This window comes from Solanum lycopersicum, chromosome 11, assembly GCF_036512215.1.
Source record: "Solanum lycopersicum chromosome 11, SLM_r2.1".
Lineage (NCBI taxonomy): Eukaryota > Viridiplantae > Streptophyta > Magnoliopsida > Solanales > Solanaceae > Solanum > Solanum lycopersicum.
The window spans coordinates 61,068,945-61,092,847 of NC_090810.1; the positions used below are offsets into that span (position 1 = coordinate 61,068,945).

At 34.5% G+C, this 23,903-nt stretch overlaps 2 protein-coding genes across 4 annotated transcripts; one reads left to right on the forward strand and one right to left on the reverse strand.

Annotated features, from left to right (window-relative positions):
• Positions 1-520: 520 nt before the first annotated feature.
• LOC101248453 (ATP synthase subunit d, mitochondrial) lies at positions 521-6,993 on the reverse strand. Its single transcript, XM_004251215.4, has 5 exons — positions 5,439-6,993; positions 4,359-4,440; positions 1,893-1,957; positions 1,056-1,142; positions 521-946 (listed from the first exon to the last, which is right to left on the reverse strand). Exons 1-5 carry the CDS (start codon positions 5,607-5,609, stop codon positions 845-847), a joined length of 507 nt encoding a protein of 168 aa, XP_004251263.1. The 5' UTR covers positions 5,610-6,993; the 3' UTR covers positions 521-844.
• Positions 6,994-8,564: 1,571 nt separating this feature from the next.
• Positions 8,565-23,172, forward strand: LOC101248745 (NEDD8-activating enzyme E1 regulatory subunit AXR1). 3 transcript variants are annotated; one of them, XM_010315217.4, is made up of 15 exons: positions 8,597-8,746; positions 12,460-12,632; positions 12,706-12,869; positions 13,835-13,945; positions 14,205-14,284; positions 15,579-15,729; positions 15,826-15,919; positions 17,210-17,298; positions 18,119-18,192; positions 18,287-18,449; positions 19,278-19,384; positions 20,109-20,150; positions 21,932-22,015; positions 22,105-22,285; positions 22,413-23,172. In XM_010315217.4, the coding sequence occupies exons 1-15, from the start codon at positions 8,709-8,711 to the stop codon at positions 22,494-22,496; spliced, it is 1,635 nt and encodes a 544-aa protein (XP_010313519.2). In that variant the 5' UTR covers positions 8,597-8,708; the 3' UTR covers positions 22,497-23,172. The 3 variants fall into 3 exon arrangements, with proteins under 3 accessions (XP_010313521.2, XP_010313519.2, XP_010313520.2); XM_010315218.4 differs by having other exon boundaries at positions 19,278-19,363; XM_010315219.4 differs by lacking the exon at positions 20,109-20,150 and having other exon boundaries at positions 8,565-8,746; positions 19,278-19,363.
• Positions 23,173-23,903: the final 731 nt, after the last annotated feature.

Consider the following 23,903-nt stretch of genomic DNA (forward strand, 5'->3'; position numbering starts at 1 on the left):
GCTATTAAAATTTATGATTTCGTTGTTTTAAATTTAAGCTTGAAATATAAGATCATCTTTGATTAAAAAAATGAAAAAAGAATAATTTACACCTTAACTAGATTTCTTACTTATCTTTTTATGTTCGTACCCAAAAAAAATACACTAAAAGCATTTATATCAGGCAAATACGTTGAGACGTGAGTGTGGAAGTAATAAATAGTAATAAGTTAAATGGGTAAAAGAAAAAACATATAGTTAAAATATATAACTCACAAAAAGCACAATAATTAATAATTTTTAAGTGAAATTTTGATAATATACTCTTTAAAATAAGAAAGGGCTTAAAATATGCAAAATAGAGAGCATTATTGTCCTATTGACTCAGTTAAGCTACAGGAACCCTTCTGATATTTACTACAAACATATTGCAATACCATCAAAAGTCTATTTCATCTATTGGCAATTGGCAAATTCTCTACTAAAACATAACCTTTTGACACAAGCAAGCAAGAAATTGGAAAATAGAGACTGCCTGCCATCAACAAAGACCACAAAATAAAATTCCACAAAAATGTTGAGAAATCGCGGTCAGAAAAGACTCGAATACACACTGAATGGTGAGTATTCCAGTATCGAAGAATTCTAGATTTCTTCAGTAATGGAGTTATGATAATCTTAGCCACTCAAGACATTTTTTGTCTCCAACCAGAGCCAAAGTACAATGTAGCAGTCCACATTCTGTAAAATACCCCAGCAAATGAAATGAAAAAACAATTGTTTCTTTCCTTTTATTCCTAAATAACAGATGAACTCACAGAATCCAACCCCACAAGAGGATCCAGAAAACTGCTCATGGAGCCAATTAGTAGCCCCAGTAGTCGTTTCGAATTTCATCATCAAATTTCTTCTTTAACTCGGGATGCTTTGCAAAGTATTCTTCTGCTGTCATGGTACTGAGTTTTTTCTGTAAATCAAAACAGAGCTACACTTGAGTATGCATATTGAGGAAGAGAAAAATTGAATTGATGTGTTATACTGGATATAAAGGAGATTAAGGGGGAACTCTGCATCACCTTCAACTCTTGGACCTCGGCAACTTCCTTTTCTAATCTTTCAGACTCCTTGAGAGATTGCTTCTCAGCTTCTTTCAGTTCCACCAACTGCAGTTTTGTACAAATAATTTCATTAAACAATTACTGGAACATGAAACTTCTATATTTCTGAAACGTGAAATTTCAATTTAAGCATCAACACTTTTAGAACATGCACACAACATAAGCGGACATGAACATAAATCCTGTTGCAAGTAAAATATGAGGACAACCAATAAAAATTTACATTTGAAACATGTAATTCACAAGATGATTCTTGTAATTCACAACCTACTCTGTCTTTTGTTCCATTTAGGGGCAGTTGAATGCCTCTCTATGTGGCTGACTACAGCCTATTCATCTTAGAGAGAATCAAATTAGCACAAAAGTGTTCAGTTCAGAGTATTGTCAATTGATAGGACTCTATCTCACAACTTTCTATAACAATGGTGAATTCAAATTAGCACAAAAGTAAGGGTTCAGTTCTCAGTATTGTTCAATTGATAGGACTCTTCTCTTACAACCTTTTCTTTATAATAGTGGTATCATGGCTTAACTTGGTGCACTTCGACTATTCTACAAGGCACCTGCTATCTCACCACCAGAACAGGTACCTAGCAACTGTGTCCATCACGACTTATCCCCCCTTAACAGCAGGTGCATTTTGTTCTTTCTTACTCACCACTATTTTAGAACGAAGTCAATCATACAACTAACTATTCCACTAGTATATCAACAGAGACACAATAATTAGGAAACAGAAAAGAAATTACAAGACCAAACTATTAGGGAGGGGAGTAGTAACATGATTTCCCTTACCAAAGCATCAAACTTGGGTTTGTATTGAGGAGTAACTGTGTCCTCAAACTTGGGGATCTCAATGCCTGCAAGACAACAATATTAAAATCACTAACTCAAGATAGGATACATTAGTTTGAACAAGAAACATAATAAATATAAGTTGAATCACAGACTTTAAAACAATATTAGGCAACAGGCATGACCTCCAAAGATCCAACAGTGACAGAAAATAATAAATAACAAGAAGGCTGTCTATTGTTCAAACAAGAGAACATTTCAACTGACTGCAAAGAAAATTGACAGGAGACCGGTAGGTGACATTTAGCCCATGAAAATAATTCACCTTACTCGCCCAATTTAGGATGGATTGGCTTGGCATATATTCATTGATGGGTCATTACGGTAAAAGATTGCTAGAAAAATTTCAGATGAAAGAGGGTAGAGGTCAAGTAGAAAGCAATTTCCACCTCCAACCTGATGGTTGTGGCCTGTGGGTTCAAGCCACCATGTTACCACATCCAAATAAAGATAAGGAAATTTATGTATCCAAAGTTGTGTTGTGGAAAAATCTGAGAGCAAATTAACAAGCAGCCAAGATGACTGATAGGGAGGAGCAGAGAATAAATTGAAATTGTTTTTCCCTGTGTCACTGAAATAAGGGAAATTTAAGGGTCTTATTAAGCTAGAGGACGTGTGTATTTCAAACAGGATCTATGGCATTTTGCGAAAACTCTGAGAATTAAAAATCACAATGAAGTCCCTTGTCAAACACCATGAAATTACACTCAACAAGCAGTTCAAAGAAAAAAAGAAAAAGGAGTAACAATATTTTGTAAACCTAGTCAGTGGTCAGCAAACCAGATGTAAAGCAAGAATTTTAGAGCGCATACCATTAGTTTTGATAGGAAAGTTGAAGCTGATGTTGGTTATACCAGCTATTGTTCGTGGCTCATTCACCATATAGCAAAATTAAAACTAAGTTTTCTAATGTGCAAGGTTTGTACACATGGCCTAGCAGTTGGAGAGGGGATGTCTCATTTCTTTGGGTCCAACCTCCAAAACATAATTGTAAGCATAAAAAAGAGACAATTTTTTTTAAAAAAAAAAACAAATAATTCATCAGAACTGTCCACGAAGATACTTCACACTTTTTAGTTCTTTAGGATTTTATGCATGACCTCAAGTTCAGAGTTAAATTTAACTCCCCCTCACCCGGAGCTACTTAAGGCATAATCTTTTAAGGGCTCGTTTGGTTGGGGAACAAGTTATCCCAGGATTGTTAATCCCACCGACAATGTGGGATAAAAATAACACTACAATCCAGCGATGATATCCCAACCAAACATGGGATTAAATCATCCTAATCGCAGGATTAGTTATCTCTTATCCTTGTACCAAATGAGCCCCAAGTGTATTACCCTCATGCTGACAGACAAAATATAGGTATTCTCACAGCTGTGTGAAGCTATCCAAAACTTGGTGCATCTGGTGGACACGATAGCTACACAACACATACTTGAGCCTGAGTAGAACACAAGATAAAATCTTTCATAACCAAGCAAACTAACGTGATAAACCTGGACCTTAGGCCATGTTTAGATCTCAAGAGTATACTTGGTGCTGTGAGTCTGTCACTGAACTTTTATGTAACAAGAATTCCTTGTGTGGCTGATTCTTTTTTCACTTATTAATTACCAGTTAGTTCCAGAAACAGTTCTATTTTCAGATAAATTATGGCAGAACTGGATCCATCAAGTTCAGGCACCTCACTTAACCTTCATTGCTCTAAACCTTCTCAGCTTCTCTACTGTGGAAGCTCAAAAACACATTTGCCCCAACTTGCTCCAGCAAGAATATTTAAGTTTTAATTAAAAACTCAAGAAATTCCTCACTCTGAAACCTCCAGTAATTTAACATGACACATGACAGGGTCAGGCAAGAAGTAAATAATATGCATAGAACTTATTAAAAACTTCTCCAATACTAGATAGTAATATTCTTCGAATTATGCACCACATCAAACAACAAATATAACCAAACAAGCACATGTCATTCTCAATAATCTTCATTACATAAAGAAAATGGAAAATGATATCTTGTCTGATAAAAGAAGTTGCACAAACAACCCATTCCAGAAACAATTCATCCTTAGCAGTACTAGTGATGACCATGCACTCATAATTGCTACATTAAAGTCCTTCAACAAGAATTTTAGGATAAGTGTTTAGAAAATATGCTAGAAGAGTTAACCGCTTTCATTTAGTAACAATGATTTAATTATTTTCCATAAAAACACAAAGTAACAAAGATTAGGAGCAAGATATCCTGTGCTTGCTTGCCTTCACTAGAATGAGCTAAAAAGAAATTTATGGTCAATGTCTTCATTGAACTCTTATAATGCTGGATGCTATGACCAAAGAGACTACACATAAACATAGTAAAAAAAAGATCATAAACGCAAAAGAAACCTGATATTCCACATACTTTCATAGGCTTCTTTGTACATGTCTACCAAGCGAGAACCAATTCCTTTCCTGTAATATTCCCAGTTTATGGGCTCAGGCTCCTGCAAGATTAAGAAGTAAAGATCTCTTATGCATTAGAGCCTCTAAATTTATCCAAGTACAATAAATTAAATACATTAGGAAGGATTGGATCTCAAAAGTGTAACGATACAGAAGAACGATCAACAAACACCAAACTCAAATCATGCCGCCAAGTTTGCAATGCTTAGTTAGACAGAGTATGACAACAAGAACATTCAAAACGATACTACAATCAATTCGAGCTGTCAAAATTTATCCTTCAACCAACACAATTCAATAGCTCGCACAAGAATATATAGCCTAAAATGCCCAAGCTCTTGATAGAATCAATCAATCAAGTATGCCTCAATTCCAAACAAGGTAGGGCCACAATACAATCCTTCGTACACAATCCACTCTCTTCCAGCTATATAAATATATATCCAGAAATAAGCATAAAAACATTACAGTTTCAATCAATCAAGTAATACTCAATCCTAAACTAGTTAGGGCCACAATTCAATCCTTTACACACATTCCATTCTCCTCCAGCTAATATTTCATTGAATGCTCAATAACAGTTCTCTAAACCAGAAGTTCTATAAAGCTCACACTAATCCCTACACTAACAGAAATCTCCAATCAAACAAAAACAACTGCTTGCAGCTGTCAATCACCAAAACAATCCATCAATGAACAATTATGTTTTTTTTAAAAAAAGTTGGAAAGTCAAACACACACCTAAAGTGTCCCGGATTTTTTGAGTTCCTTAGTTTCCTGCCTAAACTATCACCAACTATTTATCTAAACATAGTTCAACTATCAATCATTACTAAAAGATGGTGATATTTCAGGTAGGAAAAGTGAACAAACAACTGATAATTGGTGATAGTTCAAGTAGTAAACTCGCATACCTGATATTAGATACGGAACTTGAAAAAACGAATAACCTAAATCATAGATCCAGCAATGAAACCCTAGATCTACATAAAAATGCAATCAGTACATAATCAGAAACGAGAGAAAAATAGAGAGGTACCTGGCTGAACTTGGTTTGGAGTTGTGAGTTGACATCATCGAAAGCACGACGGAGATTAGAAAACTCCTTACGAGCTTCATCGGTGACAAGAAGCTTTGCCATTCCATCCCAATCAATAGTCCGGCCGGCCTTGAATGTCACATCGGCGATCTTCTTCACTGTTCCGCTCATTTTCGATCTCTTTTCTCTTCTCTCTTCGTAATCTTTTCGGCTGTCTGTTTGATGTGCTGTGAATGTGATGAGATACAAAGGGCTTCCCTTATTCTCCGAAATTTAATTTTTTTAATTTTAATTTAATAATTTTAACTTTTACCCCTTCTTTTTTTCCTTTTTCAACTTTTTTTTTTTTAAGTAGCATGGGATATAATAAAAATAATTTGTCTTGATATTTTTATTTATTTTCGATTTGCAAGTAATGGCCCCAAGACACTATGTGCTCAATTATGACTGAATGCCTCTAAATCAGAATTCGAATCATTTGCTTGTCGATTTATAGTAGGCGTCTCTTGAGGGCACGTTTTATTGAGAGGTAATGCAGTGATTGTTTTGAATATAATTTTCATCGAACGAAGGTGATGTTTCATTTTTTTACAAGTGGTATGTTTGAGTTACTTATAAATTATTTGATTGGTTGTAATCTTAGGAAAAAAATGTATAAATCGTTATTTATTAACGTGTCAAACTTATTTAAATGTTTCACTATTTTACATTTCCTTAAAAAGGGACGAAGATTGATCATTGTTTTAAAAAAACACAAAAAGTATAGAAACAACCTTTCTATCTATTCCATTAAAATTCTCGCTTTGCTTTCCTATAGTACCATTAAACAAGTGACGTATTTATTTTGCTTCAATTTATTACTATCAAATCGATTTAGCATGTTAACAAATCGACAACTAATAATATACAAAAGTCAATTAAACCAACCGATGAACACCCCTAGTATGGAGTATAACATCAGCCCCACAGACCAGAGGTGCAACAAGCATTATATGACAGATTCATTTTTATAAAGAGCTCACAATTCTAGAAAATAAACAGGAAAGACTTTGAAAAAAATACAAATTGTACTAAAAAACAACTGATCATCGAAAGGTTAGTCTGGGCTACAAGCCTACAACACAAATATATATATATAATAAAAAGGGAGGCAATTCATACTGATGAAGTGACCAAGACGAGTCACATAATACCACAAAATGTGCTAATACATCCAGCAAATTCTCAAAATTGACTAAATATTCCAGATAGTCAAGTACCTACACAACGAATGATGCAACATGATCGTCATCAGAATCTAACGTGTTGTCCTCATCCCAAAGCTTACAGGAGCAAGTTGCTTCCATGTCCATCCACGATGCTCCACATAAAATTCATACCCCACATCTGTACATACAGATAAAAATGTTGTCAGTCCAATATATACATACAATACAATACAAAATTGTAATCAACAGAGGTAAATCGAAAAGTTTAGGCCCAATAAGTATCATATATGACTACAATCGAGGAAGAATGAAACATCTTAAGACAATAGATAACTAGTTCATCTTTAAGTTCTATTACACACAAATTAAAAAAGAAAAAATTAAGAAGATAATGGTCACTCTTGCTAACCCATCCAAGTGTTGTTTATCCTAGCACTATAGCACATTCCAAAATTCTTACAGTCAGCAGCAAAAGTAAACTCATATGCATTGATTTATAGACCCTCCTAAACATGGCTCCCAATATACAACAGGATTAACCAAGGTTAATCATCTGTGGACAGTGGTCATTGACATTATTAACTGAAGCTAAAAGTGAAGGTACTAACTCAAACATACAAGTTTTAGTTGGAAAGTGATCACTATCATAAAAATATCGAGACATATTGGTCAGAATTGTTATACACAAAAAAAAATACTTCTTACAAGTCAACTGATATTATGGCATTAATAATATGTATTAAAAACCAAGGCTTACACAAGCAATGTCATTCTCCCATTATCCTCAAAGAGCACAGCCCCCACAAGATAAATTTTTTTATGAGTCCTTTTTTGACTTAAGCATATTGTCAAATATTTGTCTCTCTTCGATCTTTTTCCTGGAATGGTAATAGGTAATTCTTTCGTCATTTATATAATTTTTTATTTTCGATATATATATTGTCATAGGCTTATAGTCACCTGTTATCATCTATAACATTTAATAACTATCAGATTCTATTCACCATCTATATATATTTTTAATGATTTTTAATTTTTTTTTTTTGTAAATTTTTATGATTTGATATGTGCTAGGTTTATTTATATAAAAATAAAAATCTACCTAATTATTTGATATATCTATAAATAGAGAAAATAGTCAAAAGTCCCTCAATCTATTAATCAATTGTCAACTACACATTTATTCTATATTAGCATCTTTATTTGAAAATAACGATAATGACAATTGATCCGGTACAATTAAAAAGATTTAAAAAATATTAACATCCCTCGTTATTGCTGTTTAACCGAATTTGTAGATTGTAAAAACTTTTTTGAAGAATCTAATGCAATTTTTAACAAAGTAATAACATTTTTATTTTATGAATTTATGTAATGTATAAGATGGTGAAAATAAACAATGAAATAGATCGTATATATACGACTTTAATATTAAATTAAAAGTATTATTATTTAACTATACCGAATTCACTATAAATGATTACTAATAAGTAGTTCGTAAGAATGACTATAAATTAAATAACTAGTATTTATATTGAATATTTGTTGTTTCAACTTCCAAATATTGAGTTTACTGATGAATTAATAAATTTAAAATTACTAATCATATTTTCAGATTTTTTATTAAAAATAATGTAAATTTATGTATTATTTTTTTAAAAAAATTTATTTTTTGGCTGTCACGGAGGTAAAATTTGAATGAAGCTATCATTAGATATTATTTTCTCTAAGCTATAAAAAGACGATTGGACATTTTGTATTTAGATAAAATCAATGTTAAAAAATAGATAAAAATTTGAAAAAAATTAAAATATCAATATTATAAACACAAAGGACTATTAGTATTTCATGCTAAACTCTAAGGATGACTTTACGTTTTAACCCAAAAATAAAGGACTATATTAAACTATTTCTTAATATATATGCATCTCTTTTTTAATAAAAAATTACGTTACTATATTGATTGCAAAATTGATTACACTTACTCCCCCTTCCTTCAAGGTTTTGCGTTCCAGTACCAAGTTCTCTCACTTTCTCTATCAGTCTTCTCACATATACAACAATGGCGGAACCTAAAGTCAAATACGATCGACAGCTCAGGTGAATTGTTTGCTATACTTTTAAGGCTATGCTACGGTTTTTTAGCTTTCGGTTTTTGTTTTGATCTCTTTTTCTAACCAAATTACTTTCTGAAATCTGTTACTACTCTACCGCTGAACTTGTAGCTCTTACTGTTCTCACAATAATCATAGCAGAAATCAGAAAATGCAGCAAAATCATATATAAATGAAATATCAGTTGATTACGACTCAATTCCAAATTAGTTGAGGTTGGATGGGTAATGCTCTGTATCTTATGCATTATATGGAGGCTCATTCTGTTCCAATAATACATACTTTTTAGTTTTAAGTCAAGGACGAGAACAATGTGTGTCCCGGTCATATCCGAAGGGAGAGGTTACTTATTGTTGGTGCTAGTGTTGGAGGTAGTAGGTATTCGTAGAATTAGTTTTGAGTTGCGTGCAAGCTGAACGGTACACCGAAATTAGTGGAAAAGAAAAGGGTAGAGGGAAGTCCTCCAGGTTTAAGTGTGCACCAAGTGCAATATTTTAGTGGAGAAGGAAGAGGGTTGGCATCAATGGATTTTTAAAGCTGGGAATAGCAGATTTCTTGGTTATTATAGAAAGAGAGAAGAAAAGGGATTGAGATTATCTAGTTACATATTTATACTTACGGTATGTGCAAAATTTGTGTCAAGTAGTAGTTGCATATATTCAGGAGTTATTCCTAGCTTGGAGTAAGTATATAGTCAATTGTGTTTAGTCGATACATGTTTAGTGTTTTTATATGGATTGTCAATTTGGATTATGCAAAACATGTTCCTCTGCTAACGAGGTCGTAGTAGAAGGTATCAAGTACTCTTTGAACAAAATTTATCAATTATCTTCAACAACCTTCACTTTTTCATCAATAGTGTCAGAAGTAAGCTTTTAAAATCAAAATTTAACAAAATATAGTTTATATTGAGGGGCAAGGACCATGGCTATAGATAAATGACACTATGATTCCCAATATTTCTTAATAGAAATTGCTGTCTCACTCATCACTGAATCCTTACTATTTTTGTGTTTTTTCAATAACATTTTAATTCTCCATACATTAGGGAGATACAAAATTTGCTGTGGGGTACTTGCATCGGGAAAAAAGTCTTAATGTCATTAGATGCCCTAAAATATGTAGCTACAAGCTCAACCCCTTTCCGTTCATCTTCAAAAAGGCCATGTCTAAAATCAGGATTAACCAAGTCATGATGAATATATACCTGCTTATACAAAAGAACACTTCCAATCATTTGATTGGTAGAATTCCACCGAATAGGCATATCTTGGCATAGCTTTTTAGAACGTGGTAGACCAAGGTCACGCATTCCACAAATTTCCCACTGTTTTTGTTTCTGAATTCTTGATATACTTAACATCTTCTCTAGTTTTCTCAATAGCTACATCAGCCTTCTCTAAACCCACTTAACAATTAAGTTATGAACATGATTTCCACAACGAGCAGGATGAAACTTTCCTTCACAAGCTAGTGAACGCATCAAAGAAAAACGGTTTTTCAAATTATCTACCACACCGTTATTGCAAGTAGCACTATCTAAAGGAAGGGTAAAGATTTTCTTCCCCCATTCTTATAGAAAATCAATCAATAAATGACCTAAAACTGCATCTGAAAGTGGAGGAGGAACGTGACAAAAAATCAATATCCTCTTATGAGAAACTCAATTTAAGTCCGCATAATGCGCTATTACATACATATATAATGAACTCCACATGTCTGATGTCAAGCACACTCTACTAGATATCATCGCAAGCTGGAATATATGGAGAGTTGATAAGTCCATCAAGAAAGTCCGGGTGATGATCCCTGGAGTTATCTTTTGGTGTTCATGGACTGAAAGGAACTGTAGATGTTTTGATGGGATCTCAACTCCGAACCACTCTCTTTAAGCTAGATGTTTACTTATGCTGTGCAGTTGGGTTAGTTTAACCCTTGTATTTAGCATTGAATAATTTCTTGACTTTGTTAGCTTTCTAGTACTAGTTTGAAGATTGTAAAGGGGCTTAGAACTTTTGCTTATGCTCTCTGTGAGCCCTTTTGCCTATACTGTAAGATTGCATCTGCTTGATGCTTTTTAGTGAAATACCTTATTTCGTAACAAAAAGAAGATATCATCGCAAGCTCAATTTTTAGAAGTTCTTTTTCTCTTGCATACATATTTGGGGTATCTGACTTGGCTGTGTTTCTTGATAATGTGCCTCACCATTGGATTTAAATACGAATGAATATCCATGATGCCTTTATGTTCTACAAAACTGAAAGCAATTATGTATACATATGGACACTTCATATGACCAATGATATTTTCTCTCAATAAATTTTTTTGATCTATTGGTTCACTTTTAGGCTTGAGCCTCTTTTCCCTTATTCAAAGAAAAAGAATGCTTTACCGACAAATTTTCCTTTAGATTTGATGTTCCAGATGTAGGGGCCATTATGTATTCTTGTTCACTAAGTGTGCATTGCACTTTAAACTTCCCATCACTAGAAAAATCCGACTCAAACCTAACAAAAGAATCTCAAACAACAAAAGTTTTCCTTTTGACTTGTTTTAACTAAGTTGAAGTACTTTGTTCGGAAGAATAAGCATTACCTTCCATTGACATCTCTACCTAAACCAACAATTACATATTATGAATATTGTACACTCTAAAAGGGAAGCAACAAAGGAGCATGCACAGTAGTTCATGAACAAAATCAATAACAAGCAGGGCAAAATCACAAGAAAATAATCACAAATCATTAGCCCCATTTGTCCAATTTTTCTTTCTCCAGGAGTAAAAATCCAACCACCTCTTCGCCACCACTATCCATCATCCTCAGTAATAGAGAGCAACAACATTTATGATTACACAAAATAAAATCACAAATTAAGTAAAATAGAAAAATAAAAGTGGAGCGGAGAATTCCTATTAACCTAAAACGTCAATAAGAAGAACGAGGTGGTGGAGGTAACAATTGATGTGCCTGATTACTCAGTGAGGTAGTGGTCGGAGGGGGTAATGATTGAGGAGAAAAAAGAAAAAAGAAAAGGAGGGACAGAGAGAGAGACGGACTCTACGGCGAAGTCGTCGGAGACTGGACAGTGTTGGCTGGAGGAAGAGGCATATGCTATACCGGTAGAGTCAGTAGCAAAGTTCTTTTTTCGATATGGATAATTGGTATGTTGTAGGTTTTATTATCCATTTTGTCCATATTTTAAGTGGATAATATGGGTTGACCCATATTTAGCTCATTTTTTAAATGTCACTTATTGGAAATGGGTTGGTTGAATGGATTGCCATTTTTATTTACCCTTTGCCGACTCTACTTACTGGCATATAAATGCAGATACAATGTACATATCACACAAGACACATATCATTTGATGTGTTAAGCATATGTTAGCTATAGGACTTGAATTTATTTACCCACGCTCATTGTAAAGTTAGATACTCCCTCTATCCCAATTTATGCAATGGACTTCTCTTTTTAGTCTGTGCCAAAAAGAATGATACCTTTCTATATTTAGAACTGAAATAGGTCAAATTATGCCTTAAAGTATCTGAAATTGAGTAGATATTCCCTTTGTTAATAGTGCAACTCAGATATGCTCTTTTTTTTAATCGGAACCCACAATTAACCTAATTAGCTGATTATTAAGTGAAAAAGAGCCAAGTATGCGATATTGCAGATTATAATGAAGCTCTTTTGCAGGATATGGGGTGAGCAAGGACAAGCTGCGCTGGAGAAAGCCAGTATTTGCTTACTTAACTGTGGTCCGACTGGTTCCGAAACGTTGAAAAATCTTGTTCTTGGTGGGGTTGGAAGTATCACTGTTGTTGATGGTTCCAAGGTTGAAGTGGGTGATCTTGGAAATAATTTCATGGGTATGTAACATGGTTGTGTTTGTACCTACAGCTTTAGAAAGCAAACTTATTTTTTCTCTCCTATTTCTTGTAGTTGATGAATCAAGTGTTGGCGAATCAAAGGCAAAGTGTGTGTGCACATTTCTTCAAGAGTTAAATGATGCTGTTAAAGCCAAGTTTATAGAAGATTGCCCTGAGGAACTAATTGAGACAAATCCATCATTCTTTTCTCAGTTTACCTTGGTCATAGCTACACAGGTCACATGAATCATCTTGTTCTCATTATAACATTTGATTTTGGCAGGATCCTGTGTTCCCAACTTCTTTTAGAACCTAGATATCTTTATCAGGAAGGCTTATACTTTTTTTTGAAACTGGTAATGTTATATTCCTCAGCATTAAGGATTTGCCGGAGACCTTCAAAAGAGGAAAAAACAAAAAAAGACAGAAGGGGAGAAACTACTTATAGAGAGCCTAACCGATCTACACTGCCTCCCTGCATATATATATATATATATTATATGTCTGTGCGCGCGCGCGCTATATTTATATGATGTATACATGTATACACACTCACTCTCATATAGTCTTATAATACACACCAACTGTATTAATTTCTGTTCGTGTTCATTTTGAGAGAACTTTTGTTATAGTTTCATTTTAGTAGAATCTGCTTTAATCTGAATTCTGATTATGTTTATGATCGGAGAATTTCCAGAAAATATTCTGTACTGTGTAGCCAATTTTGAAGAGTCCTGACAATTATGCCTCTTGATTAGCACTTCGCGAGTTACAGTCGTTTCAAGACACTTCTTATCTACTGTGTAGTATGTTGAATTTTGAGTGCATCTGTACTTCTGAACTGGTACTTTGTGAGTTGCAATCTTTCCAATTTTTTGATACTCTGAAATATGTGATGATATTTGTTGCCATCTCCTTTTTGAAAGAGGTAGGAGCATGTTGATTTGAAAAAGTGAACAAGTTCTTTTTGTATCTGCATAATTACGGTAACAGGTTATCCAGTCTTTAATTGTAGAAGCAAGAACAACCCCCTTCCCCCCTTAAATAAGAGAAGGATTCCATGGTGAAATTGAACAGAATCTTTCTTTTTCCTTTGCCATTAGGTCATTTAAATGCATAATATGGCTAATTGTCTATCAGCAGATACCAGGACAAGGAAATTTCTTACAATATTGTCTTTTACTTTTTCTTTTCTATTTCAGCTGGTGGAAGATTCCATGGTGAAATTGGACAGAATCTGTCGGGAGGCAAATATTATTTTAATATTTGCACGTTCCTATGGTCTCATGGGTCTTGTCCGGATCAGTGTGAAGGTAATCTTAATGCTTCTTTCTTGCTATTTTAGGACTGATCCAACTTTGAAATCCAGTACTGATAGAGAACTGTGGTCTGGAGCAGTGACTACCGTTAGTCCATTATCATGGATTTCTTCTCTGGATCGTTTTTATTGTGAGGAACTAACTTGTAGAGAAACAACTGTCAAGTGATAGGAGCAGAGTGAAACAATGAATGAGCAAAGAATTAATGATGAGTTTGGTTTATGTTTGACCAGAATTTATCTTCTATCTGCAGGAGCATACAGTAATTGAATCGAAGCCTGATCATTTTCTAGATGATCTTCGGCTTAATAACCCATGGCCAGAACTTACGAGGTCAGCCTTTTCTTTGTGCTTTCCTCTATGGTTGGAATGTTAGAGTTCTACAATAAATAATGATCTGTTCACTTAGCACCATCTCTTATTTTTAAACACACGCACCCGTGTGTCTTATTTTCTTTAGGATGATTTTGTGGAGTGGGGAGTATATGCCAGGAAGTAGGGGCACCCAAGAGTGTAGTATAATGATCAATCAAGTGGATATAAATCCCGGAGACCTAGATTCAGATTTCAGTAGAGACAAAAAATCACTTGGTGATTCTTTTCATCTGCCTAAGTCTTGATAACCAAACTTACCTGATACTTGTGTTGGTAAGAGGTAGAAGGAAATGGTGAAATAATCGATATGCTATGCACAAGTTGGCATGGACACCATTGTTGTTGAAAAAAGATATTCTAGGGAGTAGAGGCTATAACGTTATCGTTTTCTTATAAGTTGCGGATGATATCACCATATTCTTGTCAGATCATAAAAGCGGCTTCATTTATGATCTGATAAGAATATGGTAATAACTTGGAAGAAAAGGGTAGTCGTACTCCCTAGTATATCTATTTTACATTGCCAGGTAATGTCTAGTACTGCATTGGTTTGGTCTTCAATGGGTGGTGCCAGGCACAATCAGAGAAGTATTGGTTAACCTGAGATTTAGTGGATGTGAGAGAAGACACAGGTTATGAGTTGTCGCTCTACTAGAACCTATGTGACTATTTGGAGAGAGAAATAGGAGAGCATTTGATAGTATAGAGAAGGACTATGTACACCTAAGAAATAGCGTCCTTTTCTGGATTTCCTCTTGGTGCACCCGTGGGGTCCTGGTAGGTATATAGAATATTGGCTTTTGTTTGTAGAAAATCAAATCTTTTTATAAAACTTTTTACTTTTCCCTATATATTTATTTATTGTATGTGGGTGTTTGATGCCCTTTGTGTATATAATCAGAGAAATATTGAATGGAGGATAACTGATGATTTATAACTTTCTACTTCGTTGTTGAACTTCTGAAATGGCTTTGAAGATGAAATGTTAATATTGAGGGTATTTTTTGTCTTCTGGATGTTTATTCAGGTACTAGTAATACCTATCTTGTTATTCCATCATTTAGCCGGTATAAAACAATACAGTATTTGAGGTATAACTTAAACAGTATTAGCTATACAGTGATTATTTTGTCCAATACACCAAACCCAAATGCCATATGTTCTTTCTCCTTGTTAGCAATTACATCCCCCTCCCCCCTCCCAAATTAAAAGAAAAGAAAGCGAGAGCTGATTTCATATGTATCCCTTACAGGTTCACAGAAACGATTGATTTGAACACAACTGATGCTGTTGTACATAAACACACACCATATATTGTTATCCTTGTTAAGATAGCAGAGGAATGGGCAAATACTCATGGTGGAAATCTTCCTTCAACCAGGGAAGAGAAAAGGCAATTCAAGGTCAGAAATACTTTTTATATGCTTCTAAAATTTCATCCTTAATCGTTCTCTTTTGGTCAATCTAAGGTGAGTTGGTCTATTTCTTGAATGTCTTAGGATTTAATTAAGTCCAAGATGATCACAGCAGACGAAGAGAACTATAAAGAAGCCATGGAAGCTTCATACAAGGTCTTTTCTCCACGAGGCATTGGTGAGTACTTTTGCTAATTGTGATTAGAAACTATAATGTTTTTCCATCTCCTCTAAATGTTATTGGTGGTACTTCTTATAGTCTGTTGAGTTTTTGGGATGCAACCTTAATGATTCAAACCTTGTTTTTAGTGGATAGTGGTTTCTTTTCACTGACATTGTATCCACATTAATAAAAAAAATATTTCTTCAGTCCATCTATGTTTTTAAATATTTCTTTAAGCAGCCGTCAACATGATGTCATGGGAACAATCTTATGCACAGCTTCGAAGAGATTTCATAGTAGAAGTAAGAAGATCAAAATAAAATTTTTATTAAATCTCCGAAATCTCTTTGAAGCTGCATCGAATTAAGCCCATAACCAAGCCTTGCAGTACTCCACCTTTAATGATACATGATTTGAAAATTTTATTGAGAGTACAATTATTGTTCTTTTAATTAAAATCTCTGAAATTTCTTTGAAGCTGCATATCACTTTTAATCTTTTGAATCCCATATTTTAAAATATTAGGGATATTTTTCTTCTACTATTCAATAAAGATATTCTCCTAATTGTGTGTGAATCTAGAGTTAAGTGATAAAACAAGACTAGGATGTCGACTAGGGGATGCATTGTGTTCTATTAAAAACTAGTAGAGTAGAATGGACGTTTTCTGTATCTGCCGATAAACTCAATAACTTCAGAGTAGTAGTTAGATGTACCAAGACGTATGAAATAAAGTAAAATCAACATAGATAATTGCTATACTAGTTTGCGTATTGATGTGGTACCTACATCCAGTCTCCTTGAGCAACAAATTAATATTATTCCTTCTCAGTTTTCAGTCGACTACAAATGTGGTTTTAGAAATCGTTCACCAACAACGATTTTCTCTTAACTCCTTTCAGTCAGTTACAACTGTGGTTTTAGAACTCTGTTTACCTCCAACAATTTTCTCTCAAACCTTCGGTTTTCCAAGACCTCCAAAGAAACTTAACTCCTGACACAACTTTTCTCTTTTCAACTCAGACTCTCTTTTTCTTTAATGCAATAGGATAACTCTGTGATAGAAGTCTTTTGGAGCGATGCATATCCCAAAGAATAAGTGGATCTAGAGTTGGGATTTCTGACTTGTAATGGTATCATAGTTACTGTATATACTTTAGTTCATCAAACAAAAAGAATACTCATGATTTTTTTTTCTGGAACTTGATATTATGCCGGTTTCAATATAGTTATGTGGAATCTTAATTTGGAACAGGCATGATGAGGTTGGAAATGTATGATTGACTTTTCTCTTTTGTCTACCAGGTGTAAGCTTACAGAAGATTATTGATGACAGCTGTACAGAAGTTGATTCAAGTTCGTCTGATTTTTGGGTGATGGTAGCAGCACTGAAGGTAACTTGCATATTCTTGGAAAAACAATAGTAGGAAGAAAGCAGGAAAACAAGTTATACAATTAATGCAACTCCATTAGTTGCATTAACCTGATTAAAAGAAAAATTCATGTGTTGACAGCTCTACTTAAAACATATTTTGCCTGCTTATGTTTTTTTTTTCTTGTCCATTTCTTTAGCTCTAAGTAGCAAATTGATGTCTAAATCAGTCCTACATTTGATAGCTTTAAGTTGATTATAAAGTGTCGAACTACGAGTTCCACTGGTTCTTTTTTGGTGAGGCTGCATATATTTTAGTTTCTACATTCAATTTTTCCTTATGTGCCTTTTCCTTCAAAAATTGGAAGGGGCAGGAGATGTAGGGAAGTGCCTTCACTAAGTTCTTTACCCGAGTAATGCTAGGCCAAAGGCTTTAGCTTCGTCCTCTATAGTGCTATGGTCCTTTTAACCTCTGTGTCTTGGTTGCTAGAAACAACCACATTTGCACAAGAAAATTTGAGTTGCAAAGTTGTCCAGAGAAGTGTAGAATATTTTGGGAACTAATTTGAGATTCCTTGGAAAAATATCCTCCCATTAGTCAATATCTTTCTTTTAATTTGTTTATATGCTAATTTGTATATGCATTATTCTTTTAGGATCCACAAGAAACTAGCACCTTATCTCTCCTTATCTTACTTCAAAAGTTTGTTCTTTTTCTTTTGCAGCAACTAAACAATCGTTGACAACCTGTATTAAGCAGCCTACTTAAGTTCCCTTATTGATATTTCTTTGCATTGGTTAAAATTGTTGATCAATGTGATTTATTGTTTTTCTCTCTCTAGGAGTTCATAGCTAATGAAGGTGGTGGCGAGACACCTCTTGAGGGGTCGATACCAGATATGACATCATCAACTGAGTTAGTGGTTTAAGTTTTTTCACAACACATTAATTTTTTATTAAAGTTGACGGGACTTCGTTTATTGATGCTTATACGGTTGACTCTATTGCAGGTTGTATGTAAACTTGCAAAAAACCTACCAAGCCAAAGCCGAGGCTGATTTTCTTGTTATGGAGCAAAGAGTCAGGAATTTACTTAAAAAAATCGGTAGGGATCCAGCCAGCATCTCCAAGGCAAACATAAAGAACTTCTCAAAAAATGCAAGGAAGCTTGCTGTAAGGGCATTTCTTCTTTCCCCTTCCATTAGTTGCATGCTCATTCATCTAGAATTGCATATTTGTGCTACGTGAACGGTGAATCTTCATTCAGTTTGACAATTCGAAACACATTGTACTTCTTGCTATAGAGACTACCATATATCAACTTGTTCGACTCTGATGCAGAGAGATTCCTCTGATTTTAAGTTTGTGATCCCGTCTGTTTTTCTCTTTTCACAAAGCTCTTTTTCATCTCCAACCCTCTCCTCCAAGTGGTAAAATTTGGCTTCATTCTGAGGAGCCCATCTATAGAAAAGACGCTAATCGTTAAATGGGTTACCTTGCTTAAGCACATGCGTTCTAGGTCCTTCACTACAGCTACAAATGTGGGATCCTGTCAGGCAGAGGGTGCTAGGTTGGAAACTCACATTTCCTGTTCTTGCCCCGCCTATTGATTCAAGCAGTTGTCTGAAAGCGCTCAATGGCTCAGAAGAAAAACTATATGCTTCACTAAGTGTCTTCAGCTACTCTGTTGGAGGAATAATCTTAAATCTCCCCCTCCTACATGCATATTAATGATTTTGGTGGTTGATCTAGTTAATTGTTGTGTTAGTGATAATATATTACAATAATGATGCTTTATGTTTAAATATATATCAAGGTGATGACTGTTGGAACCAAATTTACAAGAAACTGTACTGACATGATGATGCATGTTTTGATCGTAAAGATAACAATAATTCCCGCCACTAATTGTCAGCAAACTCCATTTCAAATTTGAGATCATTATTTCTGAATGGATGTTTTAGTTTCTAGGCATTAAATTTTTTCTGTTAATTATGTCAGGTTTGCAGATATCGCCTCATTGAGGAGGAGTTCAACTCTCCTGTCCAATCAGAGTTACAGAAGTATCTGACAGATGAGGGTCATGGGTATGTAATTGCTTACTGTAGGTATATGGTTTTACATGGTTGAATCACTTTAAGTTGGCAAAATCATCTGTGATATAAATTGAAGTGGAAAGGGGCTTCTTGGGATCATTTAGGGTGTGTTTGGTATGAAGGAAAATGTTTTCCAATTTTCTCATGTTTGGTTGGATTAAATGTTTTCCAAATCAACTCATTTTCCCCAAATTTAAGGAAAATGACCTCCTTTCGAAAATTTAAGGAAAACATTTTCTAAAACTTTCATCCAACTTTAAATTACAACTTCTTTTTGTTGAAAAAGTCAATTTAAAGCTTATTTTTTTGAATTTTTTTTAACCCCCCTCCCTCCAACCCCTTACCCCACCCCTACCCTCGACCCCCGGCCTCCAGCCCCTCCGCATTTTTACCCTCCCCCCCTCTCCCCCCCAAAAAAATTATTTTTTCTTTTAAAAAAATTCAATTTCAATTCAAAAGTATTTTCTACTCTCTAGTAAAATTACAAGATATTTCCTCAACAATATATTTCATTCATAAATCAAACACTAAAAAATCTTTTCCGCAAAATATTTTCTACTCACCAACCAAACATGAGAAAAATAAGTCAAAAATCTACTTGTTTTCCAAGAAATTATTTTCTAGGAAAACATTTTCGTGGAAAACATTTTCCTTCGTACCAAACACATCCTAAAGCTATCTGAACCCACATGATCCTTTCATGATACTTAGATTGTTTTGTGATACCAAATAACAGGACTTTGCAAGAAGCCAACTCTGTTAAAGTACTTCCTGAAAAGTAAGTTTATCAAAGCTAAAGCCCCCTGCCATTTCGTGGTAGATTTCTTTTTCTGGATACATTTTCCCAGGGTTTCTAATGCAGAAACATATGCACTTCCAAATGTTGAAATATAGAATTTTAAAGTCATAATTTAGGTTATCATGACCTTTCTGTTGAAGTAGGAGTATTTCGAGTTCTTTAAATAAATCTCTCTTCAAGTTGTCTGCGTACTTGACTTGATGAAGTGCACTATTTAGTCTAGAGGTCTCTATGTTATCAGCCAACTATGGTTTGATTGAAAACTACTTTGCAAGTGATTCTCACTTTTTGTCAAGACAGAGCAGAAAGCTAATAAGAAGTCATATGACTAAATTCCTAGTGATGCTGATCAAAGTGTAAGTGGAAGCTTGGTAGGAATAAAATAAGCACTGCCCTGTTGATGAGTAGTGGCTGATTCATATTATATGAAGTCTTGTTTTGGTTAGATGACTATATTTAATTCAGCAAGGATTAGGATGGTGCAGGGGAGCTATAGTTTGACTTATGGCTTCTGCAGAACAACTTTGGTCCAGACTTTGTATTTGAGTTTAAATACCCACTTAGTATATATAAACAATTTATCAAGAATTCTGTGAACATGCCTTTTGTAAACTTCAGAACCGACAAAGCTCAAAATCCTAGCTCTGCCCCTGGGATGGAATTGCTTCTGAAGAGTTACTTTGTTTGTGTCTGTTGGTTACCTTACACTTTGTCTTAAATGTCTTTTGGAGATAGTGTATTTTCTAGTTCTTGCGGTAGTCATGCTGATAGTGCAAACTGCTGCACCACTTATTCATATCAATGGTACCTTGTACTAAGAAATGGTAAACCAATGGTTAATTGGGAAAAAAGCAAGAGAAAAGTGAGTTGTGAAATACTTTTATCGCTAGACCTAGAACTGCAGCCTACTTGGTCATTCAGGATGTTTGACAGGGAACTGACATTATGTTTTTCAGCCAAAAGATATTTCACAGTCCAATCTTTTGCTGGTCTTGGGTTGACTTGAAAAATATTAGTGATGTAATATTATTAAAGCTGAGAAATATTTGGGATGTAATATTGTTCAAGCTGAGAAATATATGGGATGTAATATTGTTCAAGCTCTGTTTAAAATGCTTCCACCATAAAGTTAGTATGTGGAATCAGAATAACACTGGCTACAGTTATAGTATTCAATGCTTAGTGCAATGATGATAGACACTCGGTCTTTGAAGCAATGTAGCCGTTGGGATGCTCTGAAGTGGTTTGTTGTATTAACAATGGCTTTCTGATGTGTCTGTCAGTTCGTTTCGCATGAGTGGACCACCTTTGGCATTTGAATGTAAGGGGAAACATAAAGAAATGAATATGAAAAGAGTTTAAGAAGAGTCTGACTTTAGATATTAATTGTTGTATAAAGGAGGTCCAGAATTTAAATCTCTTCCTATCCTTCTTTTTCTAAGTTTATGTTTCATATTGAATGTAATACATGTTGGCCAAAAAGGAATATTTCCTCATTATTTTCTTCTGTTAACAACCCTGAAACAAAGAAAATTTTAATCTTCTGCTATACTCAGTCCACTGATAGTTGTCGACATGAAAACTTTCCAATTGCATTCATTGTGCAGTATATTTATTTGTTCAATTAGTTGATATTCTTGTAGATAACGAATATTCTATGTGCTGAATGGATGCTCAAAGCTTATCTTCTTGTGAACTGTTAACAATTTTGCATAAGAACTCTTTCAGTTGGAACTTTTTTCTACCCCTTTTTTTGACAGTACTGCTGCGGGTCTTTATATTCTTCTTCGAGCAGCTGACCGGTTTGCTGTAAACTATAATAAATTTCCTAGTGAATTTGACAGGTAAAAGCTGATGTTTTCTCACCCAAACAAATTTTATCTTTCTGGAAAAGTTTATTATGCTTCACTAACCTTACAAAATATTTTGGTAGTGAGATGGATGAGGATATATCCCGGTTAAAAACTACGGCTGTTAGCCTACTCAATGACCTTGGTTGCAATAGCTCCACTGTATCAGAGGACCTTATTAATGAGATGTGCCGGTATGGTGCTTCTGAGCTTCATGTCGTGTCTGCCTTTGTCGGAGGAGTTGCATCACAAGAAGTGATCAAGGTTTGAATCTCCTCCAAATATTTTCATCTTGAATATTGTTTTTCATCAAAACTTCTAGTTTAATAGACATATAGCTATGTGCCATAGGAGCGATAATCTGAGGTCTATTATGTTGTGTTCACTGCAGCTCATCACGAGACAATTCATTCCCATGTCCGGGACATTCATCTTTAATGGGATTGATAACAATTCCCAGCTGTTGTTGCTATAGTCTTCGAATTTACAGGCATGTCCTTTCTCTCACCTTTAGGCTGCGGTTTTAGATCTCAGTCTGTGTTTTTTCACAGCTCCAACTTTGCAAGTGAAAAGCAAAGTTGCCATACTTATTTGATTAGCAGTAAATTTAGGATCAATGAAAGAGGTTTAACAAGAAAGTACTATTTCTAGTTTTGCACACAAACAATATTATTTTTAAGGGAGGAAAAATGTTACTTTCAGTTGTAAGTAAAGAGTTTAACTTCGATACACTAATACGTTGTTGATTGGGGGTTGTCTCATTTCGACCCACTAAAGAAACCTGAGTCTACAGAGTTGGTTATTTCGCCCCGACTTTCCCTTTCTTCATTTTCTTGGTTGATTATTCCCAAGGGAGGAGGAATCTCAGTAAGTACCATATATCTTGGCAATCCTTGGTATAGCTGAATATGATTTCGTGCTTAACACGGTAAACAAACAAATAGGTGGTCTTTCCAGTTAAGGTTAAACGAAAGCTCTCCCTCTCACATCTCGGTCACTTTTACCTTTCCGTTTATTTGTAATTAAAAAATAATAGAAAACCTTGACAGCTATATCAGTTACAGACTTACAGTAATTGTCAATGCTGTGTTTAAATGTATGTTACAATGATTTATACTGAAATGATAATGCATATTGAGTTAATTTTCTTAGTGACATTGTATCTCTCTCTATTTTGGTTTTCTATCGGGTGTTGAGTACCTTAATTGAGGCTCGACTAATTCAGGACCATGTAAGGTCCATTTAAGGGGGAAGCGTCCCTTAGCATGATTTTCTGTACTTAGAGAGTTCGAACCTAAGCCTTTAACCAAAGGTGAAGGAATCTTATTCATCCCATACATGATACGACCCTTGTTGGTCTCTTTCGTTTTGTACTCTCTGCAATGCCTACATTAATGGGAAATTGTACATGTCACTTTCTCTAATTAATGTGCTAGTACCTAAATTTCTTGCAAGTTTTTCAAGTCTTCTGGATGCATTAGGCAAATACCAGAGACAATTATAAGTAAACTGGATATAGAAGGAATAAAAAAGTTGAGAAAACTAATGTCACATCATATTTTTATTGGGAAAAAAATACAATCGTGAGTGTTAAGTCTAAAGACACAAGCCTACTTTCTGGATTTTGTAGTACCACAGGGTTGAAAATCATAGGAAAAAAAGATGACAAGATAAAGAATTAGTTAGAAAAAGAGAAAAATTTGCCCATTATACACTATTGACAATATATGTGGTTATCTCTGATTTATCATGTCATTAATTAGTCAATGCATTTAGACCTCCTTTTTTCTTGCTCACATAAGAACTTTGACAATTTGAATGACTTAAATACTTGCAATATGATATGAAAATTGAAAAATAGATAAGTATTGAAACTTGGTGT